Source organism: Idiotropiscis lumnitzeri, chromosome 17, assembly GCF_059441095.1.
Source record: "Idiotropiscis lumnitzeri isolate Australia: NSW breed Sydney's pygmy pipehorse chromosome 17, RoL_Ilum_1.0, whole genome shotgun sequence".
NCBI classification, from domain to species: Eukaryota; Metazoa; Chordata; class Actinopteri; order Syngnathiformes; family Syngnathidae; genus Idiotropiscis; species Idiotropiscis lumnitzeri.
The window spans coordinates 15,908,780-15,919,919 of NC_142407.1; the positions used below are offsets into that span (position 1 = coordinate 15,908,780).

Genomic DNA, 11,140 nt, shown 5'->3' on the forward strand with positions numbered 1-11,140 from the left:
GAATTGTTTCTCAGAAAAATGCCCGCAAATATTTTGTGATTTTGCATTACAAGATGATATTTAAGTAAATACCTGTTACAAGCGTCACAAAAAATAGTAGTTGAAAAACGTGGTAAATCGCTATTAATTACGGAATATTTGCGATTAATTAGTTAAAAAACTCTAAGGCTTGAGAGCACAAATCTTTAGGGCAATTGTGAGCGTGGATGGTTGTTTGTGTGTGCCCTGTGATTGATGGGCAACCAGTTCAGGGTGTACCCCACCGACTACCCGAAGACAGCTTGGATAGGTTCCACCACACCCGCGACCCTCGTGAGGAGAAGCGGATCAGATAATGGATGGAATTATAATAAAATGTCTATGAATATATATTTTAACATTTTGTCATGGTGGGGGGGATACTCGACTACTGGAAGCATGATAACTATTTTGATAGCTGTTTGGTGTTAAAAATAAAAAAAAAATCATATCAGATCAGATCAAATCGATTTCATCGACTTGAAAAAAAAAATAGAAGGTATCACCAGGTAAACGATTGATTCAAGCCATGTTTGCGCCATCAAACAGCACTGAGGAGGAAGCCATAAAAATCCAGATATAGCACTTGTGTAGATGTATTTGCGATAGGTGTGTGTGTGTGTGTGTGTGTGTGTGTGCGAGACATAATGATGAATCAAGAAGGGAGGATCCCGGTTAGTGGCATCTGATGAAAAGAGCTTCTGAAACTGGCGCCCACAGTCGTCCTGGCGTCAAATGCAAAAGTCTCAGGTGAGCTAACCTTTCTTTGGGCTTGTTTGTTCTTTTTTTGCCAGAACTCGGCTTTTACATTAGAAGGGTTAGGGTTTGATCATTTTGTATAATCTGCAAATGCAAATATTGGATCTGATATCGTGATAATGGAGATTACGGATAGGTGAGAGGATTATGCCTTTGGGTGAGTGTTTCGACAGCAGGTTGGGAAGTTTTTCTAGTCTTCCTTTTGAGATTATTACAATATCTTGCATGGTAAAGAGTCATTTCTAGAATGTCAGAATTCCACTGGACCCAGAACCTGTCACAACCTTGTTTGTACCCAAATTAATTGTGTTGTTTGCGAATACTCTTTTTTTTTTTAGGCTTTTCCTTGGTTTTCTTTGCCCCAAGCCTTAACTTTGACCACGATGAAATTGGATCTACTCGCCGTGACCCTATGCCTCCTTGAGACAGGTACGATACTAAAAAAAAAAAAAAAAGTCTTTACACATCTCAAGACAACTCACAGGTCTTCAAATTCCAGTTCATCGATACCATGTATTAAAAAAAAACAAAAAACATCAATTCACGGTAACGTCAAAGGCAAAAGTTGGTCGCATTTTCTCAAACCGGGTCCTAAAAGTCCAAAAGTCACATTTTATATTGTGAATTTCACGATTGTTTGTCGAAAAGGGATCGTCCCTTTTAAGAGCCCAATAATAGTCAAAGATTAAAAAAAACAACAACAAAAAAAAAACGCCCATGCACTTCACTCCGACTTTCCGTCAGGATTCACGATGGCGATCTTGTGAGCTCCCAAACCTAGTCCAAAACACTTCCGGAGAGTTTTGAGTAAGGCGGAAGCGGTGTGTGCGTGTTCAACCTTCTTTTTGCATTCACAGCCTTGCTGTGCAGAGGGATAGAATCAACTACGCCCAAGATGACATCTCGTCCATCCTCGACTACACCCGTTCCTTTCTCGTCAAAACCAACTGCACCTCAACCAGACCCAACAACACCGAATCCAGGTTCAGCATCTACCACGCCCGGTCCAGGCATGGCAACCAGTACGACGGAATCCACCAGCATAGCAACTGGCTCGTCTCCATCAACGGATGCACCTATCTCCCCGAGCGGGACCGCCACCGTCACTGTGGGTCAAGGTGGTGGTGGCAGTGGATCCGAGAGGCTTTCAGACGGCGCCATCGCCGGCATCACAATCGGTTCTATCGCCGGCGTGGCCGCTATTGGTGAGTGGCGTTTGAATCGAAACTCTTTTTTTTTCTTTTTCTAACATTTGCGACGTTGGCGGTTCACCCAAGGTCAATCCTTGAGTGTCCCCGGCCCATTTCTGTTAGCATCAGTTAAAATTAAATAGTTCGAACATGTTGCTGATTCCTGCTTTAACTTTGACATCAAAAGATAACGATTGTGGTCGTAAGAATGCTACAATGTCATAAATAAAGGTTCTCTCTTCAGGTGGCGGAATCTTTGGAGTACTCAAGTACACGGGGAGAGTGTGAGAAGCAGGACTGATTTTACGATGAAATAACCAATAAGAAAACACTTTTGAATTCCATTATTTTCAGTTTTTGGGGGATATGTTTGAGATTCATTTGCACTTGGATTTAAATTTAAAGGGCTATTTGTACGTGAATGTTTTTTTTTGTTTGTTTTTTTAGGAAGGGGGGTAAATAAATATTTCTTAAATTTGTGTTGGCCTCATATTATTAAGCATGACATTTTGTCAGCTATTCTCAATCAAGAGGTAGCAGGCTAAAGTCCAGGCATACATTTTGTAACAACTTCCGTGAGAACACGAAGAGCTGCGTCATTCCATGATATTGTTTGCAATACAATTAAATGGAGGTTTGTTTGCCTTCTCAACAATCGTTGGCAAAAAAAAAAAGTCACACTCAATGTATCAAAAATAAATAAAAGGCAACATTATAGCTGAAATAAATTGAAGCGGAACCATGTTAAACAAGTATGCAAGTTTGATGCAACATGTCTGTTCTAGATCTACAATGTTAGCTTTTAATTAAAAAAAAGAAAAGTTGAAAAAAGTGATCTCACCAATTAATAGATCGAATTACAGACAGATTTATGATTATTAAAATAATAATTTATTAACAAGTAAATGATTATTAAAATAATCGTTAGTGCGTTCTTTCCTCAGCTAACTAGCTTGCTAGCTTGTTCTAACTAGCTTGCCTGGTAGTTATTCCCCTAGGTTTATTACATATTATTATCATTTAGGACTCTGATGAGCCAAGTAGAACAAATTGTTCCAGGAAAACAAGTTACAATCCATTTTTTCCTCTTAGTATAGCAACAAAAGTAGACACATTTTCCTCAAGTAAGCAGCTAATATCAAACTCGCTCGTGAGCCTCAATGACTCTTTTAATTATTAATCAAAGTGGTATTGGTATTATTATCCTTTTTGTTATTTGTGGCTGTGTGTTGGTCAAAAACACAAATAGAGGGCTTAAAACATGCTAGCTGCAAGCTAACTCGGCCTTCTTGTCAAATAAACAATTTGTTGCGAGAAACCAAGTTCTGCGTTTCCCTAACAACAAACTAAAGTTTAGCGCAGTCCTTAGCCACCCGTGTCGGGGTCTGGGTGGACTTTAGACCACATCAAGAAGCCCTACGGGATTTTATTGTCACTCAGGCCATTAGCCCGTGTGTCAACACAGCTGCACTTCGGTCGCTACGTAACAAAAACACATTCATGTTAGTACCCCCAAAGCCCATGTCATGTGGATATGGAATGAGAATAAAAATTCCTAATGTGCAAGAGAGTTGACTTGCTTCGATTTCCTTGTTCTCTGTGCATTGTCCTACAGGGAGGAAAATAAGTTCAAGACGAAGAGCATTGTCATTCTCCCTTTTCCTGGTTCTAGTCCCATGTGCAGAGGAACGCACGCACAATCTAATTGTGTTTCCATACTTACGGCAATTAATTCAAATCTAAGAGCGCATGTATTCCTGTTTCCTTGCTCTGGATGCACTCGGTCAGTAAAAATGTATTTCATTCTCTGCAACAGTTAAATATGAACAGTGACATGGAGTGCGTTCATGATGAGATATATACATTCGTCAAATCCTAACCGTCAGTTAGTTCCTGTTTTCTTGTTCTCAACGCACTTGGGTAGTTAAATCATTTAAACCTCTGGCATTCGCCATAAATACACGCACACACAATCTAGTGACATTTAACACCACAACAGTATCCGAAATGTTTTAAAGATCATTTGACACTAAGGGCGACAAAATGTGAATGGCAGGCCTCCTCGGGTCAACTGCACAACAGCGCTCTCTGCTGGCCATGCAACAAACTGTTGCATGGCCTCATAATGATTCTCTCCTGTCGGTCATCTCCTCACTCAGTTGTGGAGGACTGAGAGGAGGATGTTCAACTCAAAACGCATGACCCGGTCTTGGTATTCCCGCACATTCACGTGTCAAACGAACCCATTTTGAAATCAAAGGAAAACAATGTTTGGAATTTAACCAACAAATTAAATAACTTTCTTGCAGTATTTCGTAAAAAAAAAAGAAGGCCTGAAAATTCTACATATTGGTGTTTTACAAAATATAAGATCCTGCATTTGTTTTTAGGTTACTTTAATTTTTAGCAATGAAAAGCAAAGCCAGTTAAGTTCGGAACAACTTTTAATAGTTAATACAAAAGAGCACGCACACACTCAACACCTTTTTTCCCCCTGTTGCGCTGCTTTTGGTGTTATACATTCAACCGTGCCGTACAAAAATAAAGCATCGTCTCTCGGTAGTTTAGTGTGGATGACTTTACAATGTACTGGCAATTTCCCTTACCTCTTTTATAAATTAAAACACGGCAGTCAAGTTTGACAACATTTTGTGTCTCCAAATGTCTTTCAAAATGGTGATGTCATCCGTGTTTAAAGTGCATATAAAAAAAAAAAAATCCTCAAAAATACAGCCACGGTTCATTGATTCCAGTTCATGTTTGTCACAGTCTGAGCCTCAAGGTGGCGCTGACATCCAGCAGTCAACTCTCAAGTCTCTTGCTGGGTTATTTTTGTTGTAACCTGAGGGCGTCTAAAGGTGAAACGTCTGATTTTTGGCGAGCTCATAGAAGAGGATGTAGGCGTTGCTGCTGCGCACCTGGGTGGAGGACATGTGGCTCACCCTACACACACACACACACACACACACGCACACAAAAACACGCACGCAAAAAACAGACGACTCTGTTTAAAACGCCACAATTTTGATGACACTGCACAGACCAAAATGGGACTCTGTTCCGTTAGATGTGAAATCCAATTGGTTTAATGACTGATTCAATCGAAAAGAGACAATAAAAGACATTAAGCGCAAAGAGAGCTTCAAAACTTCATTAATCTTACCTTGGAATTGACATCTAAAACGATTTTGATCTTGAAAAAATTATATTTATTACACATTGATTTATTAAACTGTACTTCCGATCTCCGCCGCTAGAGGGTGGGCTCCCATTACGTCACATTGTTTCCTTGCAGTGGACCCACAAATGCCAATTGGTGCCAGTTTTACAACTAATAGTTTGATTTGTTTACTGGCTAAAGACCACACAGAAGAAGCAAAGCAAGACAGAACAAAAGAGTTAATATAGCGACTACATTTCGCACGGAAAAAAAATCTCTTTTTTTTTTCTTCTGGCAAATGTGTATATATTTTTTGGTTTGTTTTCATGGAAAACCAACCTGCAGTCGTTGAAGTTGTACCACTCGCCAACATTTGCATTCTTGCAGTAGGCCGTGTAATGGCCGCCCAGCGTGTTGCCCCAGTGATTGGACACGGCGTAGAGGTTGTACACGGCGCGGTCTGCAGCGGGAGACAAACGGTCAAAAACAAAAAGTAGCCGGAAGGTGCTGCCGGAGGCCATGGGACGCACCGCCGCCCTCAGAGGCGAACTCCCGGAGGTCCAGTTCTTTGAGGGGGAAGTTGACATACGTGGACAACTTGCTAGCTCGCATGTTGGAGTCGGAGAAACGCTTCAGGTCTGGAGGTGAGAGTGCGAGTCAAGGAGGCCATGCCGGTCTATAACAGATGCTGCTCATCGGGATGAAGTTTTATTGTCATTTTTTTTTTTTTTCAAGGATACGAAGCACAAGTATCTGAGGGAACTTCTGAATGCTGAATCGTTTGGTGCATTTTTGTCTGGTTTTGCATCTGTTGCAAGTCTGGCGTGAGAGAAAAAACAAAACAGTGAGTGCGAACCACAGAAAATAAATAAATAAATACATAAAAAACGAGACGTGGAGGTCTTACCGGCCTCTCGTCTCCATCCAACACGTCCTCCTCGGTGAAGACTCTCAAGCAATCTTTCAGAGTCACCTCCCCGGAGACGATCTGTGGACACAACGCAGATGAGACAACAACCGTGGGCGATCTTATACGCGCGTGACCGTTTCAATTTTGTGCGGTTCCGACCGGTGCGATCGGGATGGAAAGGTCCCAGAAGGCCTCGAAGACATTGGAGCGGAAGCCGCAAACGGTGCAGGTCAGGGAGCTTTTCAGCTGCCCGACAAACAGATCTGCAACAGGCAATGTTCGTTAGTTTTTGTCGCCGGCACGCTAATTGCGAGGCTAACGGCAAACGCACGCTTACCCACGACTTTGCTGTCCTCCCGCTCCAAATACAAACTCCACATCTGTTTGGCTTTGTCCTCGTCACTGGGAAGAAAACATTTTCAAGTCAACTCGGGGTCTAGGCTATATATCAAGGATAGACGGAGTTTTGTAATGAAAATTGACGTCAACCCAGAATCTCACAACTGTTTGGCAGACAAACCAACTATTAGGTCAGCTCAACGTACCGTCCTGGATCGAGTAATTCCATGGGAATTTATACGAGTCCATTAAAAAAAAAATGCTGAGGAAGCACGCCGTTTTTAAGAAGGTTGACATTCAAGTAAGTGATCGTAAAAAAAAAAAAAAAATCAGTTGTGGCTTTATGGTCATTGAGTGACTTATTGGGAGCAGAGGTGAGCGACGTCCATGACGCGCAGACTTACGAGAGGTGGTCAAAGTCCTCGACGGACGCCCTGGGGCACGCCGTCGCTCGGTTCACCTCGTTGTGGATGGCGTCCAGCAGGAAACGCAGAAATTCCTGGGCGTCCTGCTGACTGCACAAGACGAAGAACAGCCGAGTGGGGGCCAGCCAGTTACCACCGGGATGCGAAAAGGAAAACCAAAAGTTGCCGCTTACTTGCAACCGGCGAATTTGGGGGCGCAAATCTGAATCTGGCTCCGGAAATGGGAAGGGATGAATGTGTCATTGTTGACCGACGTCCACAAGCTCTGAGTCAGCTTGGCGAACTCTAAAGAGAGAAAAAAAAAAATGGGAGCCAAGCTTGACAAAAGACAAATTTGCCTTCAATAGTTTCGATCAAAGGCCATCTCATGGCCTGTCACTCCGAAAGAGGAACAAAAAGCAGATGTGACCTACTGTACTTGTGCGTCCTAAAAATGACTCAACAAACATCGTATCTGCTTGCTTGACATAACGTCGTGCTGCATCGAGATAAGACCAAAGTGTTGCAGGCAATCTTATCTTCTTGGCTGCGCAGGAAACAAGAGCGAACGCCACTTGATAACATTTGGGATGTTTTCCTCCGATAGGCTCGGGTGAAGGACATTTGCCCTAGCTGTGATCTCTGTGGGACTCCTTCGCTGCAGGACGACGCGCTCGGAAAACGCACTCAACCGTCGCGATGTTCTCAAACGCGAGGATGGAGTCGACGACACCGAACGAATTATAATCCCTCCCGAAATGCCCCGAAACCGACGTCAGCATCTTACCTTCGGCAAGGCCCGTATTGGTCCTGTTGCTGCGGTCGCTCAGGTCCGTCCGATGGATCTCCCTCAGGCAGTAGTCCCTCAACTCGGGAGTGTTACTCAAACACTGGAGGATGGAGTTCATAAAACACTGGAAACACGCAAGCCAGAAAAACGAGCATGAGATCAAAGAGAGGCTTGCGAAGGCTCAGGCCAAGCGAGAGGCGCAAACACGGACGGACACTCACCGTGTTTCCCAAGTTCTTCAGTCCCACCAGGCCTTGTGGACTCTGCTTCTGCTCAAAGGAAAGAGAGAGCATTAAGGTCATGACTGCTTGGCGCGGATTGCGTTGCAAAATGCCGGGACGTTTCAAAGATGAAAAGTAACGGCAAATTCATTTTGTTCTGAAATTATTTTAACTTCATGCTTGGTTTTCAGGTGGAAAAAACAATCCGGAGTGAGTTGTGGAGTTTCGTTTTAAGAAAAATAGTCTTTTGTCGGCATTTTGTGGTGTCTATCGGCAATTAAAAACCCTTCTAGAGGTGGGCTTCAATTCCTCACAGATTTTCAGCATTCGCGGCATGGCTCTATCCCGACCCCACATCTATTTCGGCTTTCCACAAATACTCTGCAAGTTTTAAGTGAGGGCGTTAAAAACCCAGTCCAATGGTCCGGCGTGTCTGCAGGCCCGAGAAGCATGCAGTCGGTCACGCTGTCTGCAGCCGAGTTCCGCACGCTTCGTTGAAAGCGTCTGGGGACACGCTGACCCGTCCCCAGGACGACCGTGACGTCACCAAAAACACGGGACGCGGGCTTGACCAGGAACATGACGCGGTATCAGGTTGCAGCAGCTTCTGAGTTTGTCAAACTATTTTACCGACAGAAGAGGATTATTTTTACGTGTGTCTTGTCGTTATAGTGACAGCGCTGGGCGTCTATTTTATTAGATTTTTTTTTTTTACCAGCACGGCTGATAAGATTAGCTGGCGCTTCATATCGGGAGTTATCAGGTTATGTTATGAATACTTGTTTTTGAGCGAAGATACAGGACGCTCTGTTCCAGTTCTTCCCCACCAGATGGTCACTGGTTTGGACCGCTCAGCGGGTGACCACCGCAAATCCCTCCCTAACCCCCCCAATCCCAACCCCACCTGAAAAAAGGAAAACCTAGATGGCGATGCATTCAGGTGACACCATGAACATTTTGGACTTGATGGCAAACAGCACAAGGTTGTGTCGGACGTGTCGTACAGCAAGTGACATGAAAAGGCCGCTCAAGGCCGTGTCAACATGGGACTGTCAACAAACTGTCCAGCTTGACTTACAAACGAGCTGTTTAGCATTGGTCACTTTAATGTGCAAGCATGTTCACAAATGCGGCCAAATCAGCTTGACAAAATAAAAAATGAGCAGTTAGCATCTGTATCTTTAGTGAGCTAACAGGTTAGCAAGCGCAAAACTATATAGAATTAGAATTAGAATTAGAAATCCCTTTATTGTCATTGTACTCAAGAGTGCAACGAGATTAGAGAGCTGCTGATAAAACCAACTCGATAATAGCACAGAGAGTCCAAAAGAAAAGTTCATAAGTACCAATTGTTAGAACAGGAAAAGTTATTTAAACAAATTAGCTTTTTGTGTCCGTATCGGTAGCATACCAGTACGCGCTAAAGTAACAAAACTAAGGCTGACTTCCATTTTTATACCTCTGTATCGTTTGAGTTCGAGCATGTTAATAACTGAATAATGTCTGTTATTTTGGCGATGAATCGATGAATCGTATTTAAAAAAAAATAATTTCCATGTTTTTAATTTGATTTTTTTGGTTTTCATGAAGGACTGAAAAATAAAAATCTGAGATGCTTTACTGCAGAGAGGGTTTTATCATTTAAAAATTATGATAAGAATTTTTTTTAGTAAGTCGCCTGCCAGCAGGTCTGTGTGCTGCTTAACATGAAATTACAAATGCAATTCAATTTAAACCAATAATAGTCTCATATAAACAGAAAATGAAACAACTTAGTGTACGAATGTGTCATTTTGCTTCTGCATTTATAGCATGTTAGCAACTGATAAGCTTAGAGAGGTAAGGTGCAATTCATCTTGAGTTTCAAATTTGTTTGAAACAAAGACAAACTGATGCATATTCAGCTTTACGTCCGAGAAGCAATTAGCTTCACACACACGTTAATAAAATTAATGGCATCTTCAGGTTGGTACATATGGAACTGTAAAAAAAAATGCAGCAGCAAAAAAACAAATAAAATGCAAGCTTTCAAGAGTAATGCTCACAAAATGCAACCGGGTTCATTCCGAAGCGCTCACCTTGGCCTGGTTGATGATGAGTCCCTTGAAGGTGGACACCAGCTTGGACCGGGACAAGGACGGAGCCATACGCCGCACGTTGGACTTGACCGGCGGCACAGCGGCGGCCGGCTCCTCCAGTGCGGTCAACGTGTACGAGTATCGCGGGGACGGCATCGTGGACGCTGCTGCAACGCTCCAAAACAAGAAATTGAAAAAAAACAACAACAAAAGCCAAAGTGCCGATTTTTTTTTTTTTTAAAGGCGCGTGCACGACGGCGAGCAGGGCAGTTTGGTGAGGAGGCAGCTGAGTGATGGGTCGTTAAGCACAGAGCCCACCAGCCGATTTCAAAGAAATCTCTTTCATCCACCTTCAAGTATATAAAGACGTTAACGTCTAACGCGACAATTCGTTTTTACTGTGGACATGAACGCCTCCTCCTCCTCCTCCCCTCCCGGCCTGAGGACAGCACAGTGCTGCCTTTGGGGGTTGTAGGAAACCCGAGACGTATAATAGTAATGGTTTCTCGTCCGATTTTTCCCCAATCTTTTTTTTCATGTTTTTAATTAAATATCACAAAAGGTGTGCACCGTATCGATCTCCAAAGTGTGTTAATTTTTTTTAAAGTTACAAATACTAGAGCCACATTGAAAAAGAAAATACTCGACGACTTCAAAGACGTACGTTTTTCCATCTTTCTTTCATGTCTCCTCTTAAATATTTTTCAAAAACATCACAACACAGCCATGACCCAATAAGAATAGAAGACAAACCAGGCAAGAAAATAACTAAAACAGAACATGCAAAAAAAAAAAAAACTAAACAAATACCTTATCTTGCAATATTATGTCTTAAATCATGCAAGTTTACAAATTTAATCTCGCATTATTATGAATTTAATTAAGTCTACAAAATAATATTTAAAAAATGGGAAAGTCCATTGAATGAGAAGTGTGTGAGTGCGTGCAGTTGTGTTTTGGGAATATTTCAGATTAAACATGGTGATGTTTCCTCATGTTTGATGTTTCAGATAATCAAATTTTGGAGGATCAGGACACACTTTTTGTTGGCCAGCAAATATGACAACTGCTTTGGAATCCATACAAATCAGAGTGAGTCATAAAATTAAGTGCCATAAATGTCAGCGGGTACTCGTGCGTAACAGTGTACAATATGTGGTGGATGTCATAACAGTTGTGATTACATTTCATGTTGCCTTTGTTTGTTTGGCTGGAAGCCATAGACTTTATTTTTTATTTTTTTAAATGTCTTTTGCAAGCATTGGTGGAAA

The 11,140-nt window shown here is 42.3% G+C and overlaps 2 protein-coding genes across 2 annotated transcripts; one reads left to right on the plus strand and one right to left on the minus strand.

The window, feature by feature from the left end:
* The first annotated feature begins 254 nt into the window (after positions 1 to 254).
* On the plus strand, positions 255 to 2,411 carry LOC148320573 (uncharacterized). Its single transcript, XM_088279436.1, has 4 exons — positions 255 to 768; positions 1,116 to 1,206; positions 1,635 to 1,982; positions 2,212 to 2,411. The coding sequence occupies exons 1-4, from the start codon at positions 754 to 756 to the stop codon at positions 2,253 to 2,255; spliced, it is 498 nt and encodes a 165-aa protein (XP_088135562.1). The 5' UTR covers positions 255 to 753; the 3' UTR covers positions 2,256 to 2,411.
* A 1,982-nt stretch (positions 2,412 to 4,393) lies between these two features.
* On the minus strand, positions 4,394 to 11,140 carry LOC148320574 (ubiquitin carboxyl-terminal hydrolase 2-like). The gene is made up of 12 exons (XM_088279809.1): positions 9,870 to 11,140; positions 7,792 to 7,839; positions 7,568 to 7,694; positions 6,975 to 7,086; positions 6,781 to 6,891; positions 6,375 to 6,439; positions 6,197 to 6,300; positions 6,035 to 6,115; positions 5,868 to 5,946; positions 5,658 to 5,765; positions 5,467 to 5,587; positions 4,394 to 4,910 (listed from the first exon to the last, which is right to left on the minus strand). The coding sequence occupies exons 1-12, from the start codon at positions 10,023 to 10,025 to the stop codon at positions 4,820 to 4,822; spliced, it is 1,203 nt and encodes a 400-aa protein (XP_088135935.1). The 5' UTR covers positions 10,026 to 11,140; the 3' UTR covers positions 4,394 to 4,819.

Excerpts from the sequence above, each read along its gene's own strand:
- LOC148320574 (XM_088279809.1), bottom strand. The coding sequence starts at position 10,025 with ATGCCGTCCCCGCGATACTCGTACACGTTGACCGCACTGGAGGAGCCG. Across the intron at positions 6,440-6,780 it reads GAGGACTTTGACCACCTCTC|TGACGAGGACAAAGCCAAAC; the intron begins GTAAGTCTGCGC and ends TTTTCTTCCCAG. Across the intron at positions 5,766-5,867 it reads CCCTCAGATACTTGTGCTTC|ACCTGAAGCGTTTCTCCGAC; the intron begins GTATCCTTGAAA and ends TCTCACCTCCAG.
- LOC148320573 (XM_088279436.1), top strand. Across the intron at positions 1,207-1,634 it reads CCTATGCCTCCTTGAGACAG|CCTTGCTGTGCAGAGGGATA; the intron begins GTACGATACTAA and ends TTGCATTCACAG. Across the intron at positions 1,983-2,211 it reads CGCCGGCGTGGCCGCTATTG|GTGGCGGAATCTTTGGAGTA; the intron begins GTGAGTGGCGTT and ends TTCTCTCTTCAG.